Source organism: Dreissena polymorpha, chromosome 7 (assembly GCF_020536995.1).
Source record: "Dreissena polymorpha isolate Duluth1 chromosome 7, UMN_Dpol_1.0, whole genome shotgun sequence".
NCBI classification, from domain to species: domain Eukaryota; kingdom Metazoa; phylum Mollusca; class Bivalvia; order Myida; family Dreissenidae; genus Dreissena; species Dreissena polymorpha.
In genome coordinates, this window is record NC_068361.1 from 23,637,758 (window position 1) to 23,658,213 (window position 20,456).

At 33.4% G+C, this 20,456-nt stretch overlaps 1 protein-coding gene across 1 annotated transcript; it reads right to left on the reverse strand.

Moving 5' to 3' along the window:
- Positions 1-29: 29 nt before the first annotated feature.
- LOC127839534 (uncharacterized) lies at positions 30-12,880 on the reverse strand. The gene is made up of 12 exons (XM_052367925.1): positions 12,778-12,880; positions 11,136-11,220; positions 9,424-9,520; positions 9,176-9,312; positions 6,892-7,004; positions 5,471-5,674; positions 3,853-3,982; positions 3,032-3,136; positions 2,219-2,419; positions 1,742-1,839; positions 996-1,101; positions 30-175 (listed from the first exon to the last, which is right to left on the reverse strand). The coding sequence occupies exons 1-12, from the start codon at positions 12,805-12,807 to the stop codon at positions 30-32; spliced, it is 1,452 nt and encodes a 483-aa protein (XP_052223885.1). The 5' UTR covers positions 12,808-12,880.
- Positions 12,881-20,456: the final 7,576 nt, after the last annotated feature.

Sequence of the window (20,456 nt, forward strand, 5' to 3'; positions counted from 1 at the left end):
TCTATGTGTATTGGATTGTCATATTATATTTACCCGTATCCAAGCATTTTACAAATGACTGATGCATCCTTGTTGTCCCATGAATCATCACATACGGTACCGCGATGTTTCCCAATAATTATTTCTACACGCCCAGAATATTTATTGGGTCCATCAACCAACTCAGCACGAACTTCTATAAAAAAAACAGGATTGTATTATTAACGATATAAACGCATGGATTGATGACATTGATTCTGTAATTATACTCTTCTAATTATACATTTTTCACTGGGGCAAAGTATGTAAAAAAAAGTGTTGCCTTGATACTGTAAAACGTTTACTTGTTTATTCATGTTGGTTTGTAGCTCTTACAGTCTTTAATAATATCTTTAACATACTGAATGCCAGATCATTTTTGACAACATCACCGTCCGTGTTAACCCTTGCTTTAAAAAGATTGTCCATGTTGTGGCAAGTTCTCAATCTTACTATTTCTCGCTTAAAAGGTTAAGACTGTAGACCTTTTTACATAGAATAAGAACATCTCAATCGTCCAAAATACCACAACATTGGAGATTAAGATTTCAGTCATATAGTTGTTTGTTTTTGTTTGGGCATTATTTAATCTTCCGCTGTAAAAAAAGGTTTGGTCCTTGCAGATAATAGCTATTATGTATCTTTTTAAGTCACTTCTCAAACGTTCAATCTTCTGCTGAAAAATGTACGGATTCATCAGGCAATTAATAATGGGAATACTTTTGGTGGGCTTCAATCCAAAACTGAAAAAAAGTTTGGATTTAATAGGCATGATCATTTCTGTTGGCACTCTTTATTGTTGAATTGCACACATCTATCGTTTAATTTTTTACTTATTTTTTTTGTTGGTATTTGCTATTCTACAATCTACAACCTATAGTGGACTTGTGGCGGAACGATTATTGAAAATACATCCATGTTGCTTTATATTGTTACTGAAATGTTTTTGGTCGATCAAAATGCATTCATTTCTTTACCTGCATCGCAATTCGGCAATTCTGGAACCCAAATGGAATCTGTGCAAGTAGAATTATAACCTGGGATACCTGGGATACCTTTTGGTTCGATGCACTCAACGTGCACCTAGGAAAGGAAAATAAAAAGGTGATTAGGTGATTCCTGTTCACTAACTATATAGGTCTCAACGCAAGTAAATATGACATGTCATGTATGTAAGATTTGTTAAGCCTGTCTCATTTGCATTTGTAGCAATAACGTTACACAGAACGTATGTTTCTGTATTGAAGTATATAAAGATATATATATATGTCCACAATCAATTTTCTAGGGACGCAAACAAGCATGACTTGTTGCGGTCATGAAACGCGGCTGAAATGTCTACATCAATGTGCGAGTTTGCTTCAAGTAGCAAGTATTCTGTCTAAGAAAAGAGAAATAGATATGGAGACATGTTAGTGATAGCATGTTAGCATCTTATTATGGTATATAAAAGTTGAGCTTGGTATTCTATTTGAGAGATTATCACATTTAACATAACGAGATTACATTTATTGTCAAAATGACTATTGATATTTATTTTATTCAATGAATGATAATAATATTGCGTATAGAAATGCTTAAATTACTTAAATAAATTAGAATATGTCTGAATCCAAACAGTGGTACTCAACCAAATCTTTTTGGGACTCTAAAAATCTGTAGGTACTGAATCATGGTACTCAATGGGGTTTCGAGAAAACTCGAACACCGACGTAACGCTTACGATTGTTCCCGAGTTTACGTAACCCGTGGTTTGGTCATATCCGTTCGCAGTAATGTTCGGTTTGAAGTCATATCGGGACGTGTTGTACACACAGCGATCTAGATAGAAACAGAACTTGTTTTTATTTACACACATTGGTACTTAAGCAAGTCGGCAGAAAAACTTGACCTCACGCTCGTGCGAGTACAGTGCAGGAGCCCCAGTACTGCACATAGTTCATTTCATCTTATCGTCATACATTATTTCCTAATGATAAACGTGCTTTTCAATTAAGAAGCCCATATCATCCATCATCACCTAAAGTAATGTGCCTGTCTAACATACTTTTACCTTCACCTTATATAGTATGAACGACGGCCTGCTACGGTTATTTATATATAATTATTCTTCCCATACGTATCAGATTTTGTAATTACTTTATTTTGGTTGTTTACCTGTGCAGTATTCAGCGCGAAGATTATCTTAATCGGGTATTACCTGGTTTGCAGTTAACATCCACAACCCATTGGCCGCTTTGACAGGTATATGTGCCGGTCCCATTTTCGGAGCAACGGGGATTCTCCACTATGAGAACAATTCCGTCCGGGTACCGAATACCAGACAAATTCGTCAGTTCTACAGATTCGATTGAGTAAACTCCGATTTTGGATAAGTCAATATCCGGTGCCTCACAGAACACTAATGGCATTTCAAACAGAAAAAATACAAATATTTACACCGTGACATATTTACATGTGATCAAAGGCTGCAAACGTGTCGTTTTTAAGATAAAAACAACACGTGTGTACACCATAACACAATTTATGTAAGAATATAGCCAGAATGTGAGCATCCTGGAAACAATATTTTGTAAGCTATGTTATTTATATTAATGATCTTTAAAGAAAATTTCAATTAATCGGTTTCTATCGGTGTTGAATTGGTTTCTAATAGGTATGTGAGGTTTGGATTAGCTACACTTGCTCAACATTTAAATGTAAGTGTTGCTGCCAACAACACACATCTGTCTCGCAGTTAACATGCACACTTGTACTTAAACTTAACCGTTTAATACACTAGCAAATCTACAGCTAGGGAAATATTGGCAAACGAACAAATGTAAATCGAAGCCATTGACTAATATTAACAGATTTATTTGATAGTTATGTATTTACTGATGGGAATGGAGAAGATTTGAAATTTCTTAAACAGTAACTCACAATCTTTGAAAATCAAAATATTTGTCAAATAAGGTTGTTAACTGCAATTTTTGTCAGATCATTTATATTTTTTCGACTGGTAAGCCCCTACCGTCATTGCATCGTCGGACAGGTTCTTTTAGAGGTCCTTGACAGAAGCATTCGCAGTTTTTCCCCACAAATGCACCCTTCGGGCATTCTACGTTAGTACACTTTTCTAAAATAGAAGGTATACACAGAATGTCAGGAAAGTTCATACAACGTTGTTCGACGTCCCATTGGTTAAATACACGATGTTAACATTATTCATAAAGTATTATTATAATACGATATGAATGAAATATTAAATTATGGAGTTCCTATTTTTGCTTACAATAATTATAATTTATGTGTAACATGCACTCTCTATTATCAAATATAGTTGTTTTTTCGTTTTAAACTAAAAACAAATTGTTTTTAAACACGGATTACGTGCATAAACATAACCAAGAAGCTTAATTTTAAGAAAATGGCTGGTTTAGACACTATCACAGTATTTGTTTTTCAAATTTTAAACTTAAATTGTTATTCTTCCTATATCAAGATGTCGACATACTTGTACACAAAAACATACCAACAACGGCACATTGAACAAGACTTGATTTGTGTGAATTGTTGATGCCGATCGATGTTCTAGAACTCATTCAAAAGACTTCCGATACGGAAAGGTAAGCATATTTACTTAAAATGCAACTTTTAAATTGTTGTAACCTCTTTGTCAATATTTATTATATGAACCGATCATTTTAACGTCTATTTGAAGTTCAGAGTTTCGTTTGTACTTGACAATTGACCTTTATAGAAACATTTATCCAAGTAGGGTCATGAATAATGGTTACCAACACGACTTCATTGGAATTACTTAATTTCCTCTATAAACTAATTAAGTCCAACCTGAGCATTTATACATGGCGTTCACAATTTGTACATCATGGAAGCTGAGGTGTTGTGCTTCTCCGATAATATCCAAGTACGTTTTATCAATCGGTTCCATTGAAATAGCATCGCTTGGGTTGGCGAAAAACTGAAAAAATAGATCTGCTGTTTATATATTTCATGAATAAGCTGTCGTCAAAGATCTGATAATATGTGTATATTTTATTATTTTCTTCATGAAATCACCGAGAATCATCGACAGCATATTCCTGCTCATTAATGTTAAAACAACTGTGCGTTGTTCATTCAATGTAATTTGGTCTGAAAATATTTTAAAACATAGCAATTGGTTCATGCTACGACGATGTTTATAATGTTCCTGTGATATTCAAATTATCGGAGGATATTTGTTAAGGTAGCGCACCCATAATGGGCACCTTTCCTAATATAATCGAATGTATTATTTTCTTAATAAGGATCATTTCACTGAACACATGCAAATTTTAGGTCGGCTTTACGTGCTTTTAAAAACAATATACCGATTTTGTCAAAGCCACCCCACGCTCGGCTTGTGTCCTGTTTATTTGCACCCCTGGGGTATATGCAAGTTCTATTATTCATCCAGATTTCCTAATATGGGCATGCAGTTGGTGTGTACAGATGCAGTAAAGATGTTTTACGTTTAAACAAGATGAAATAAGTATTAATTTACAGACATTTACTTTTTATAACTTCTTATTTATGGAAGAGCGCCATGAAATGGAAGTGGTTTCAGCCAAGTAGAAATTGTTAAAAAAAGTGTCATAAAATTCAAAATAGTATAATTTAAGTAATATTTTGAACTTTGTTTTTATAGGTACGCTATGTTCAGCAACAATAACAAGAAATAGATTTACCGTTTACTTTTTGAAATAAAAATAAAAATGAAACATGCATGATTTATTTTCAGCAGTAAATCACCCACTGTAGCCATAACATTGTTTTAACCTAAAAATGGAAAAATGTGCATAAAATTGCAACATATTTAAAAATAAACATAGCTATATGCTAAATTAAACCAAATTACGTTAGAAAAGAAATAAAACGCGTCCCAAAAAGTATGCGTTGTCGGCAGGATTCGAACCGGCGCGAAAAAATCCAAAGAGATTTCAAGTCTATCGCCTTAACCACTCGGCTACGGCAACTTTACACAGACTCTTCAATCTTCGAAGAAATCGAGGGAAACTTTATGGGTGTGCTACCTTAAATGGCAATTCGTGCTGTTTTTGTTTAAAATATGCCAAATATTTCAGAGAATATGTTCTTTAAATAATTTGTAAGGAAAACGACATTCGATAAACATTTAAAGACCGGATTAGCTCACACTTGAACACGTCGGACAAAAAAAGAAGTAAGGTTGCCGTGGTGAAATTGTTATGGTGTTCGCCTAGCGACAGGGAGATCACTGGTTCGATCCCCACTGTCAGAGCGTTCTTAAGATCTCCCCCAAAGACACCAAGAACTGGTTCTAGTCCCAGGAAATGGACTCGAGAGCGAGTCAATAAGCCTGAGGCTTTCGATGCAATCGAGCTAAAATAAATAGGTTTAAACTAAAAAAGAAGTAGCCGTTGATTTTCTATCATAAATGGATACTTACACGTTTTCCGTAATGCATTATGCTTTGATAGTCATACGGCTTGTTAAAATCGAGATATTCGCTCGCGTTGAGTTTGTCAAATTGGTTGTGGTTTTCCTGGTTAATGTATTCATAATTTACAGTGAGGTAATTGTCCCGGTCTGCCCTCATTTGCTCATGGTACAGACCAATGGCGTGCCCAATCTCGTGTAAAATGATCGGCAACTGCAATGTGAAATGTCAGCTCATCAATGAACAAATAACTGAGTCCAATTGCTTATCAAATGTCTTAGAGCATTATAGGTTGCAGCAATCTGGAACTGACGTTTTTACTTCACATAGCAAATATGGTGTAAAATGATTAGCGTGTGTCTCATAGTTGACATAGATTATGCGAATATATGGTAAACTAATGTGAAATTGCATTCAAAACATTATGATGAATGCAATATATACGTCAATTTCGTGTCAAAAAATGGATATCTGAGCGTTAAATATTATTTCTGTATACATGTTTAGGTCAATACATATTCATATATCTTATTTAATATTAGCAAAACTGTATGTGGTAGGGGACAACACACACGCAGTATAAATATATATAATTACATTATTTGCAACTGCATAAACATTTACGACACGGTTGCCGATTCAGTTGCCATTTACCATAAACATGTAGTATACAAAATCATACCGTTTTCGGTACCGTTAGGCGTTTATTGCCGATATTGAGATCAATAAAAAAAACACGAAAGCTACACAAATGAATGAAGAAATGCAATATTTAACGTGTATGTGTTCCAAGGCAGACCAGTCATTTTGAAGGACAAAATATTGGTTATCATTCGAACACTTCATCAGGTACTTGACTTACAATAAGCACTTTAATGCAATAGTGACGCCAATTAAATCGATATTTACCGTCATACACTTTTGCCGATCCAGGTGAATGTATTGGGGCCCTGTTGCTCTCCCTACAAATGACTCGCAGGTGCTTGGTGGGAAAATAGGCAAAGTTATAGGCATAAAGTATCATCGATCTGGGAAAACTGGGCTTAATGTATGCGCGTGAAGTGTCGTTCTAGAAAAACCTGTGCAAACCGTAGGTTTTCAAGAAATATTCCAAAACATCGAAAGGCACAGGCTTATCGAGGACTTTACGCAAATGCGTTAAGCCAATTTTTTTAGATCGAGGCGCAAAGTATTGTTTTGTTATTGTACCGCATACAAGCAATCGGCAGTTTATTTTTTTTCATAGTTTTTAACCTGTTGAGCAAACAATATTTATGTCGATTATTTGTTTTTGTTTTCAAAATTATACCGACACAAATACTTACTTAAAAGGTTTAGGTAAATTTAATTTGTTTAAAGAACAAACTATACATCAAACCAATAGCATGAATAATTAGTAAATGATTTACAACATCATGCAATACAACTACACACTCGTTAGGGCTGAATATGATACGGTCGTATTGGTCTGTCCATGGTACGAAGTGCAAGCACGTGTGTCTGCTCCATTGATTCATAGCTTCCTTAATGGTTTCATTGGTATCTGCAATAATTCAAGCACTCCAGTAAATAAAAATATCGTTGAAATAAGCCCCATAAGGGTCGATGTTTTAAAAAATCTGTTCTGTATTTTATATTTGAATATATTCATATTATTCTATATCAGCAATATATTGCAGCTCAAATAGTTTATGTCGTATGATATCTTTTTTAACAACTCCATTTTTTTCGTGATATCTTTTTGTTAATAAAACGCTTTTTAGTTCCAAAGCGCGAGAGTGCGTGAACCCTGTTGATAGCACAAGGCAATTGGAATGGCAACATAAATACTAAAAATGACCTGAAAAAAAATATTACTCATTAACAATACGAACTATAGTTTTATTTGCAAACATCGTTTTGGCGCTATTATTGTCAATTAAATAGCGTGCAAGAATATTTATTTAAACGTTTAAAAGGTCACATAGGCATAGTCGATATGGTGCCCGCCTAGCAACCGAGAGGTCACGGGTTTGATCTGCACTGTGAGGTCGTTCTTTAGACACAGACGGACAGACACACACAGTTTATTCAGACTTATATAAAAGTACATCGTCTTCATACTCAAAAATACACATTATATTCAGTCACGTGAATGCGACTAATCACATTACATTATAAAACATAAAGTCAATTAAAATACAAATACAAATAATATATGGTGCAAACGCGTAAGTTCTGTTTAGGGTGTGATAAAATCTATTAAACTGTATTATTTAGGATCGTAATTCGTATAACTAGAGCTTCTTTTATATATTTGCATACATTGGAAATTACAAATCTTTCACAAGAAACTAATACTTTGTGGAATTTATACACAGATGAGTTAATAAAAAAATGTACTGCTTATCCATGTTTTCCTTAAATATCCTCGAGTGCCCAATTTCGACGCATACAAGCAGTTTGTTGAAGTTTTGTTGCTCAATATAGGGATTTATGTAATTAATTTTGTTATTTCATTACAAATGTACCTTTTATTTACACATTTTAAATTCAATTGATTGTGTTATCAACAAAAATTCGTTGAAAAACGAAATGACCCAAGTCTATGTAACGGCGGCCATATCTGTTGAGAGTGCCCTAAAACGACGCATCTGATTGGTTACATGATATCAATGTAAATATCACTCCTCTGGAGATTGAATGAATAAAAATATTAACTCATGGTTGTTGTACTTAAATTTTTAATTGCTGTAAAAGTAATATGAAACTGAAATTAATTAAATCAAATAAGATTTTTAATTGTGTGATGCCATACTGTCTGGCAGTGGTTTTAATAGGGGCCTGTGTGAGCAACCCTGTCATAAGCTGTGTTTATGGAAGATATGTGAATATAACCTGTACTTCTTTTGTGGAACCTGCACTTATAATTAATTAAATGAAAATAAGTAATAAACATAATATGCAATTACCAACATAAACACTTGCTACATATAGTTAAAATTGTATTACAGCATAACCAAAAACATATCCGGACTTCAAATCAAAGTTTACGCGTACACCTTTTTCATAGTGAAAATAAATCTATTTATACGATGTTTTGTCAAATGGCAGTCACGTGACTTATGAATGAAATAGTGAACTTTTGCAGACGAAACCGATGCATTATCCCACGGTCTTATTAACAAAGACAATTGGGTGTAAAGTGTTCAAAAGTTTTGCATTTAGTAAAATACATTAAAATCCATCAATTGCAAACCGATCAACCATATCTTACCTTTTAACCAGCTATTTTCCACATAACAAACAATAACTATAGTAAATTGTGCGTAGAGTACCATGTGCTATTGTATGACGTCAACGGATGTCGCTTATGTATCAAACAGAGGCAAAACAAAAAATGCGTCGAATTAGGTCAGCGTCGATTCGGGTCACTCAACGATAAGTACTACATCGGCATATACATATGAACTGATAGTTGTCTTCTAAATCAGTGTCATTACAACATAAACAATAAGGTTTATTTCGTGGAATGTTGTTCTCGGCATATCTGCCAGTCTAGATCTGCACGAAAGACATCAAGCATTGCTTCTACACAGGAAACGGACACGAGAGCTTTATAATAAGCCTAAGACGTTCGATGCAATCGAACTAAAATAAATAGGTTTAAATTAAATTAAACGTATGAAACATTTCATTATATAATAACCTCGATATCATTAAATAAGAACTTGCCAAATCCTGTGTCTATCTGATATTGTATTTCGAGGGGCCAGCGGTTCTCCACACTTGCGATTCTTCTTCGACGATTTGCAGTCTGACTAACAACGCTATATGTCTCACAGGAAACATCCTGGTCCTTGAAATCCTTTCTAAAAATAGTTAAACGACCAAAAATAAAAATTATGAATTATGACTTGCTTAATCGTGCATTTAATCAAACAAAATATTTCAGTTTTCTACTAGAAAACTCGATAAGTTACCTGAAAACATCCTTGTATGTTCTCTCGTCAATCACCATATCGTAATTTAGCTTAACCAGCCTTCTGTTGCTGTCCTTCATTTTATATCGACACCAGTCTAAAATGTAAATTTGCTTAAACAACCATAAAATGTTAGTATTGGAATAGAAAATGTGCGGAAACATAATCAGAAGAGAATTATTGTTACTATCCGATAATGTTTATGGTTATTGTCTAAATAAAACACGACAATATGCATGTGAACAACACAACACGAAACAAACAATGAACAATCTGAAGTCGTTGCTTTGAAACAACAAAAGCACAACATGTCGTGTTCAAAGGTTCAAAGGCTATCGGAATCTCGCACTGATTCGATCATTAATCACAAACATAAGTGTTACCTGTATGCCAACAGAACAAGTAAGATCGCTTAAAACCGTTTCATTAATCAAATACTTGCTATTCTAGTTAAGTGTCGGAAAACTTTAAAATATAAAGTAACGGGGCAATAAGAAGGAAAATCTTTTTTAATATCGTGTTACCTGACTGCACTACACCTGGATCACGAAGTGCTTGTCGCCCAGATGGTAAATTCCTCATCATGTCTGTCAATTTAAAGTACCATTTTGAAATATTTTTTGCATTGAAATATAACTTCGTATCGCTTCTATAACCAGTTAGGCTGATGTACCAAAACATGGCATATTTGTAACAACACGCAAGCAAATGTCAGGAAATATATTAAGGCAATTTCAGAATAAAGGTTACTTAACAAAAAGCAGAACAATAAGGAAATCGAATTAAAACCGGATGTGTATGTTTCTAATCAATATACAGAATGGGAGTTTGATATTCAGTTTGAAAAATGGACGAATAGTGTTTTAAGCTTATACAATCATCATGTTCAGGATCACATAATGAACATATGTGTACAATTATTTGAATATTTTGCCATCACTTAAGCAGAAAATATTGTGTTACCCAACTTCTGTTTAGCTTAAGCTTTAATTTTGTGCAGAGGGCAAGAATTGTGATAAATTTTGGACGGGGCCTTGTTTAGAAGGAAATTGATTCAAAGCATATTTCTGATATTTCAGCTATTTCAACAATATTATGCTCAACGGTGTGCACTCGTTTGGTAGACAACCGCTCAACGACCATCTGTGCACATTTTCATAAAGACTAGCCAAGCACTGAAGGTAGTGCATCGGTAATAAACTCCAGCTTTACATTTCATTAATAAGCGCGTTAGAACCTATACTGCTTGATTTTAGATCAATTTTAATTATTTAAAAGGATTCGATGTAATATTTGTGTATTTTAATGATGCATTGTTCCCATTCAATTTTGTTTTCATTTTCACGTTAATCGTCATGTATTATTGGATATTACAAAAACTGGGATGAGTATGTTTGTGTTCTCAATCAGTGTCCAAACAACACAAAATGTGTTGCTATCGGGTCTCGGTGTTTCAGTCGCATCATAAACATATTGATATAAGTGAACATTTATCAATAGCATTTATTTATTTTACAAAGTTTAAGAACATAATAATATTAAGTAGTCATATTCAAAATTTGATATGACAGGAATTGTAGATACATTTGAAAGGAAATAGTACATTTAATATCAGTTCAAAGTCGAGTAAGATCATGTGAATTATTGATAAATTGTCCAATACTATTTACATGAACAATATGTTTGTGTATATAATTTATATAATTGTGTACCTGAATATTTTTTACCGTCATTTTTCTCCATTACTTGTCGGAACACATCGTCAATTGCTGATTGTCCCTGATCCAATACCAGAGCCTGTAACACAGTACTCCTTTTCATTACTTGATCACATGTATATATATACAAGAAGGTATTTTTTTTAAACTATTGTACTCTGCCGAGATAATAGTATCTGGTACGCAGATTCGAGCTATCTGCTTATCATACCTCAACGTCCTCGATTTTATAGAAATACTGTAAAATATCGCTAAAAAGCTGAAGTTTTAACGGTCAAGCATATGACTTTTGTCGTTTGACGTGTTTATAATGACGTCATGAGCACGCGCGCTTCATAGTTGTAAAACATATATCAGTCATGTGTGGAGGATGGTCATATTACTCGGAGTCAACTATAAAGTAATTATTTTGAGTGAAATCGAATCAGATTCAACAAGACAAACAATTGGATACCTACATGTAATATATTTTAAACACAAAATGCAACACAAACAGCAAAAAACATTTTTACAAATTGTAAGTGCGCGTGCTCATGACGTCATTATTAACACATCAAACGACAAAAGTCATATTCTTTTCAGCTAAAACTTCAGTTTTTTTAGTATTTTTTTCATTATTTCTTTTAAATCGGGAACGTAGAGGTATGATAAACTGAAACACAGGTTAGTGTCTGATCTTTTTGTAATATATCATGCTCGGCACAAATAAAATAATAAAACAATGTTTGCTAAAAATAACTTTGGAATTTTCCGTGTAGTTCTATTACCCTTTTCTATTTTTAAAGAAATAATTGTAGAGTAAGCAAATTGCTGGGATAAATCAAAAACTAGGTCGGTGCCGAATAATGCGAAGTGTATTTAGCTCGGCCCGAAAATCTGAATCACTCGCCAAGGCTAGTTGTTCAGATTTTCTAAGCCTCCCAAAATAAACTTCGCTTTGTTCGGCGACCTGGTTTTCTCTATATATCAGGCAACGTTACATCAGGCAGATATCAATGCGGTGGTATGATAAAACACTTAACGCATGTAAAACGTCTGCTTCGTAAACATAGCGTAACAAAATAACGTCATATTGATATCGTAGCAGTCAATTACTGCTGTTATGCGATTCTTTACTATAAGCATTAATGTCGCTGAACTATATATTTGAACTAATTGAATGCGTGTTTTCAATTGTGTGGCGTATTGGTTTGGATAATAACTATTATGTCATTTGCAAACTGTTCAAATATGTTAACTGTATATTATAATAATTATTAAAATAATAAAAAATAGAGTAAATTGATCACCATGTCTTTCAACAGAACCCTCCATATGGTGACATGCACAGCATTATATTTATCAGCCATATATAAAGCATCCAATGCCATTTACAGTTTTATTCAGCAGTTATTTAAAAGGTTCACGAAAAACAAAATCGAGTCGTTGCTGTAAACGAAAAATTCATACAAATAGTTTGTTGTTGTTTTCTCTCATATTGTTTTCAAATCTTATTTCAGAAAAGAAAAGCCATACAATTTGAATTATTTAAGTATCAACGAATAATATGTATTTTTAAATTGAATACTTTTCTGTTTTCGTATGTTGTTTTCGTTATTCAGAAGCATTTTATATTTCGAACAATCACGATACTTACAAACACAATCAATTGCGCTGCTTTCCACATTTCCAAGTATTCCTAGAACGTTTAGCCACCGAACAGAGAACATTACATAATGAAAGGTTTCTTCATTTCTTATCGAAACGGCAGCTGTTTACTCACGTGTTTTCCTGGAACTTAAAAAGTCTGCTTGAGAAATGATAAGATCTGGCTGGCTTGCTGGCGATTATAAAATTACATTCACGAGTTTTGGCATGTGTCTATCTTTATTTACATAGATTAAATTGCACGTAAAAGCGTTTAAGTTCGTTCATGTTTAACTTAGCATGTTTTGTTATGAAAGTTGAAATAATTAGTGAAATAAAACTCGTTCGCTCCCTCTTGAAAATAACCATTTTTAATTCACACCGGGATATTGGGGAGTTATTTAATAGTTTGTAGTCTTTAAAAGAGCATCAATTGTAAAACTCAAAGAATCCATAAGTGCGAATACAATGCTTGAAAATAACATGAATGAATTAACTTATTAATTACATCGGTTGTAAATGGAAACTGATAGATCAACATGATTTCCCTGCATAAAATATGCTTAAATCATGGAAACAAATATGATCTGACATTGAAATCATCGAGAATCCTATGTACCAATATATAAACGAACCTTAAGCACTGACTTTTCAAACATGACAACACTTACATGTTATACATGACAACACTTACATTTCCTAATAAAATACCCCCTTTGTCACACAGAACAACACGGACATGCCACATGACAACACTGATGTGTGATACATGACAACACTGACAGGTCATAAATGACAATACTGACATGTCAATCATGACAGCACAGACATGTCACACATAACATCAATGACATGTTAGACATGACATCACTGACTTGTCATACATGACAACAAATACATGTCATACATAACAACATTGACATGTCACACATAAAACCACTGACATGTCACAAATAACAATACTGATATATCATAAATGACAACACATGTCATAATAAAATACCTGATTTAATATATAGAACAATCAATAACGTCAAACGTTGACGTCGACGTTTTAGAACGTGCATTGTATGTTAATTTTTTTTGGCGTGTTCCTTTTGCATTGAAAATCACTTCACTTCCTTTAGTTTATTTGTCTTCTGTCATTCTGTCCCAAAACTTTAACATTGGTCATAACTTTTGCAATATTGAATATAGCAATTTTGAGTGGTGAAAGGTCAAGGTCAATGTCATCCTTCAAGGTCAAAGGTCAAATATATGGCTTCAAAGCGCAGTAGGGGGGCATTGTGTTTCACAAACACAGCTCTTGTTTGTGTCTAAAATGGGATGCATTATTTATCCTGTATTAAGGTCCCAAACATATTTTGTATATCATTAAAATCACGCTGGTAATGTGGATACTTCGATACCCGATGGCTCTTCGATAACGGAGAAAAACAAAATCCACTCGAAAGAGGTAAGTTTCTCAGTCTGTTTAAATTATATCCTAAGAATTAGTTTTTTAAACAAGGCACGTGGTCGAGTTGATAAATGGTGTATCATTTTGTATTGGAAAGAAAGTATTCCACGGAAAAATTGTAAAATTTTGCACGCACATAAAGAAAATTCGGTCGGAAAACAGCATAAACTTGATGAATAGTATACATTTAAAAAAAAATGTGATATTATTCAATGATATATAAACGAAGATAGAGCATGTTTTAATAGATGTTATTCATGAAGTTGCAGACAATTTGATTCCCGATAAAGGATACTTCGAATAACAGAGACTTTTAACAAACTGGGCACTCTGATAACCGATTTTATCTTCTATTTGAAATGCATAGTCAAATGCGACACATTGGGAATCTATGTATAACCTAATTACAAACACATATGTAAATATAAACAATGGCGTTGTTCGTTTTCAACAATCACATTACTATTTATTGATGCTATATATATTATAATTGCTATTATTTACGGAATCCGGGTAGTGCCATCTATAATCTCGCTCTTCTTTCATCAAAGGCGACACACGACACACGAAGCGATACACGATATTTTGCGCGATACTCAAAGCGGAGCACGATATTTTGCGCTATACTTTAAACGACGCACGCTATTTTGCGCGACACACGAAGCAACGCGCGAGAATGTACCTTGAAATATCGCCCTTGTGTAGGTAGCCTAAAGGCGATATATCGTGGTATATATCGCGTGTCGCTTCGTGTATCGCGAAAAATATCGCGCTACGCTTCGTGCGTCGCGCAAAATATCGTGCGTCGCGTTGAGTATCGCGCAAAATATTGTGTTTCGCTTCGTGTATCGCGCAAAATATCGTGCGTCGCGTTAAGTATCGCGCAAAATATCGTGTGTCGCTTCGTGTTTCGCGTAAAATATCGTGTGTCGCTTCGTGTATTGCGTAAAATATCGCGTGTCGCTTCGTGTATCGCGTAAAATATCGTGTGTCGCTTCGTGTATCGCGCAAAATAGTGTGTGTCGATTCGTGTATCGCGTAAAATATGGTGTGTCGCTTCGTGTATTGCGCCAAATATCGTGTGTCGCCTCGTGTATCGCGCAAAATATCGTGTGTCGCTTCGTGTATCGCGCAAAATATCGTGTGTCAGCCTTTAAACGCGAGACACGAGAGAGGTCATGAAATTTATACATTGACCGTAGATCTAGACCTTATCTAATAAAAGCTAAACTTTTGGCGACACTGTTTACAGAAAACGAATTTTTCCCGATAAAAAATATATTTTAAGATTTACTCTTCACGACATATAGCGTTATGAACACATGTAATGTGATATATTATTTGAAGCTCTTCAATACGGCTTAGTTATGTTCTACATATTAAAAACAAACAAAAACCAAAAATGACTATATTTATTCAATTTTACCTTGAATATGAATGCTTTAAGTAATCGCGAAATTATGTTCGCACATATAAAGATAACTTAGGACACTATATCTAAAAATATTAAAGATACAGTAGCAATGCACTGTGAAATCTGCACTTTCTTTGATTGCCCTCTATGAGTTGTACATGAGTTATAATTTTATATGTTTTAAACAATATGAAGGCTTGTTCTATCTACCTTATTTGAACATATTAATCATACAGTATTAAGTTTCCAACTAAAATAGAAAGATTGTTGAAATTTCCGCTTTGCCCTTACACAGTAGTTTCGACGTTTTATGTCGTTGCAAAAACAAATGCGGATGTAATGTCCTAAATACTAAATTTAGGATTAACGATTTAACAAAAATGAGAACAACTATTTTAATATTGACACTTAATACTAAAATAATGTATGGCCGTTGGGCTACGCGCTTTGTTTTTGTCCTCAAAGAAACGACATTAATTGTCTGTAATGTATTTCTTTTACAAAATTACTGTTCAATAATCATTACTATCCTTTATACTTCGAGTAACCGTTATATGGCCGCGCTACGCCCCTGACATTATTGTTTTGCACATTTTGTAGTCGACTTACTGGCGATACGCAACTTTCACATTCTACCTATGAGCCAGAAGCGAATAAACATGTAATTCAAACACTTGGGCGTTCATATCAAATTACTTGAATGCTGTATCATGTATTAAATGTAGCTTAGCATTATATTGCGCAATACAAAGTTAAAGGTAAACGTATAAGCACAACATGATGTGTTTTGCTTACAGCACAGAATCTGTTATATATGAGCTTGGCGTTTCTTTTGTTACGTCGTAGTTATTTCCAAATCACGACTGCAGCTAACGCGTCTGATATAAACACAAATAGTTTTGCTTTGTAAAAACAAAATATTATTGCACGTATTATAGTTAGTTTTTCTATAAAACATTTTGTATCTAAATACTGAACACTCAACGTTACGGAAACGTTTGTTGTATCGATAAGCGTGATTTTCATGAAACCTCTTATACCGATGCAGACTTGTAAATCTTTCAATTTAAAGTATTGAAAATAAAAAGAATATCTCAGCATATTTTTTAAAACATGAGATGCAATTTGTCCTCCATCCATACTTATGTATCTATTTGTTTCAGTCAACCGTGCTTACCCCGATAGTTCTATTGGTTTGTGATAAATCCTTGCTAATGGTGTTATTCAAAACAACAAAGTAGTTGTCCGATACGTATGGCTACGATCCTCGCTAGAAATTTTGTTTACATATTAGGAGCCTTCATCTGGAAGCTACATTAAGGCCATAACTGCCCCTTAATGTCATCGTTTAATTACTTAAGAACGTACGTGCCTTAATAGAACTCGTTATTTAATTCACAAAATCGACCTAAAAGCGATATCGTAAATTGTGTTTTAAAGCAGATTAGATTAACATGTATGCAGATTATAGTTACTTTTATTCACTGATAACATCATTTAAAAACTGGAAATCTGTATTTTTGCCAAAAGCTATTATAACATGTATATTTAAATATGTTAATATTGATTTGAATCATACTTTGTGACTGAAACAATGCTCTGTATTTGTAACAGTATCCTCCATTAATGTTACTTTATATGCATTTCAGCTTGATTCGATAACAGCATAGCGTAAAATGTGCGTTAATGTGAAAGGCAAATTTTTTTATTCACATGACCAAATTTCACAGCAGTCAATACTCATATCATGCATGTATTTAAGTTTTTACAGAAGCGTTTTAATCTTAAGAAGCCTTGCTATTTTATAAACAGATCTAACGGTTTAAACGGGTACATAAGACTCGGATAGTTTGTTATTTATATTTATGTTATAACATCGTTAGCAAGTAGAGCCGGTAAATATATTATATGTAGCCCCGAACGTTGTCTGCTCGCGTATCACAGGAATGTACTGTGATAACCTTGCAGAAAATTTCTCCACACGGAATCAAGTCGGCCTCAACAATTCTCCATACGGAAAATCATAATACGGTTCAACTTTTTTTATAACCATGAAGCAACCGCAGTCTCCGTACGAATGTGCATTCACTTGCCAACATAAGTCATCAACATCAACAAAAGCATCACACGAAAATCGTATACAATTCTTATAAACGCAGAAAAAGCATTCCAATACCCGTCAAATAAAAACTGGTCATAAATCGTGGATTTGAACACAGGGGACACCCACGTTTTTAATCCTGCTAAACCTCGAACAAACGATCATGAAACTTACGATGATTCTACGTTTAAGTTACAAGTGTACATGAAACAGTCATGCGCTCTTTTTAGATTACGTATTTGCATAAGACCACGTTACGCATTGATTACAATTGCATATCATAGTATTTTTCGTCGCGTGGCTTGTTGCATAAACATTTGTAGACGTCAAGCAAAATTATATTGCTTAATACATAAAGAAAATAACTATTAAAATGGAATTTAATACATCGATAATTATCGGTTAAGATAATGCAAAAGTTTCTGATAAAGGCACCAGTCCTGCATGTAACATGTTGCAGAAGTTTTTGTTTTTACTAAGTTTCATAATTTAATAAAATGTTTGCACCTTATAAACTCGTTTCTAAAGACCAATTATATATGAATGATTGAATGTGATCACAGTTTGTTAGGCATGCACCTAAAAAAACTGACTGTTACAAAGTCCTTATCAACGACGATAATTCACTATTGGATTACATTATGATACAATTCATTCGCATAAACAAATGCTAATGACAATAAGGATTAAATCAATCCGTTAAATGACTACACAAACATGTTCTGTTAAATCATATCTCAAAAATACGGAGTTTAATATATCACGCATTACAAAGTAACCAATACACGTTATCACATTAATATTATAAAATATGATTATAATAATTAAATACACAACATTTTCTTATTACACCATATGTTTCAAAAGATATGAAAAGAAGTTGAGCTAATGTGAAAACAAAACTGTATGGATATTAAGGTAAAATAACTGACAAGGGTGTTTATATAACATTAGCATTATATTGATATTACATTTGGACCAATGACTTAGTTGTATGTGCACGTATATCATTTAAACTGTGTTACACGTATATCATTTTCACTAAGTTACACGTATATCATTAAAACTCTGTTACACATATATCATTAAAACTTTATTACACGTATATCATTAAAACTGTGTTACACGTTTATCATTATAACTTTGTTACAAGTATATCATTATAACGTTGTTACACGTATATCATTAAAACTGTGTTACACGTATATCATTAAAACTTTGTTACACGTATATCATTACAACTTTGTTACAAGTATATCATTAAAACTCTGTTACACGTATATCATTAAAACTGTGTTACACGTATATCATTATAATTTTATTACACGTATATCATTATAACTTTGTTACACGTATAACATTATAACTTGGTTACACGTATATCATTATAACTGTGTTAAACTCATATCATTGAAACTGTGTTACACGTATATCATTTAAACTGTATATCATTATAACTGTGTTACACGTATATCATTATAACTGTATTACACGTATATCATTATACCTATGTTATACAGTATAACTGGGCTACACGTATATCATTATAACTGTATTATACGTATATCAGTATAACTGTGCTACCTGTATATCATTATAACTGTGTTACACGTATATCATTATAACTGTGTTACGCGTATATCATTATATCTTTGTTACACCTATATCATTATAACTTTGTTACACGTATATCATTTTAACAGTGTTACACGTATATCATTATAACTGTGTTACACGTATACAATTAAAACTGTGTTACACGCATATCATTTTGTATAACTGTGTTACACGTATATCGTTATAACTGTATTACACGTATATCATTATAATTGTGTTACACGTTTATCATTATAACTGTGTTATACGTATATCATTATAACTTTGTTACACGTATATCATTATAACTGTGTAACACGTATATCATTATAACTGTGTTACACGTATATTATTAAAACTGTGTCACACGTATATCATTATAACTTTGTTACACGTATATCATTAAAACTGTGTTACTCGTAAATCATTATAACTTTGTTTGTGTTCTCGTTAGCATATTTCGCATTATGTTACTAATTTAGATGTCGACTTAAAGCTATCGTAATTGGGTTGCAAGAAGGGTAAGAACGGCGTAATAAAAAAAATTGTATTATATCAATATACATGTTGCAATTCTAAACAGGCTCATTGCATAGCCAACAATACCAATTAAACGAAACACGACGTTGTCTGTATGAAACACACCGCCACAATCAGATTGATCACACATGTAGCAATGTTTGTCTAAATTCTTCTCCATATACTTGTTACTGTACTTGGCCAGGTCCCAACTTTCCAGGAAATCAACTCATTTTACCGAGAAAACATACACTCAAATATTTGGCCCAGCCCCAACCTTTCATGAAATTATCTCAATATTTCTGCGATAACAGGTACAGAAACTAGCTATGATCATAAAAGTATAGTCCCACAGTATTTACGCAGCGATATTGTTAGACATATATCAGAACAATGTGCGTAGTAATAGGTGCGGATTTATTCCAACGGAATCATCAACTGCCGTCTGCTAAATGGATGATCATCACCAGTTTCCAAAATGTTACTGCATTACGGTTAACGACTTTAACGCAGTATTTTGCACGCAAGATGTTTGTCAGACGCGATTTTTTTTTTAACATTTGTGTTTCGTTAATTTGTCTTGACTGCTGCTTTGGAGAT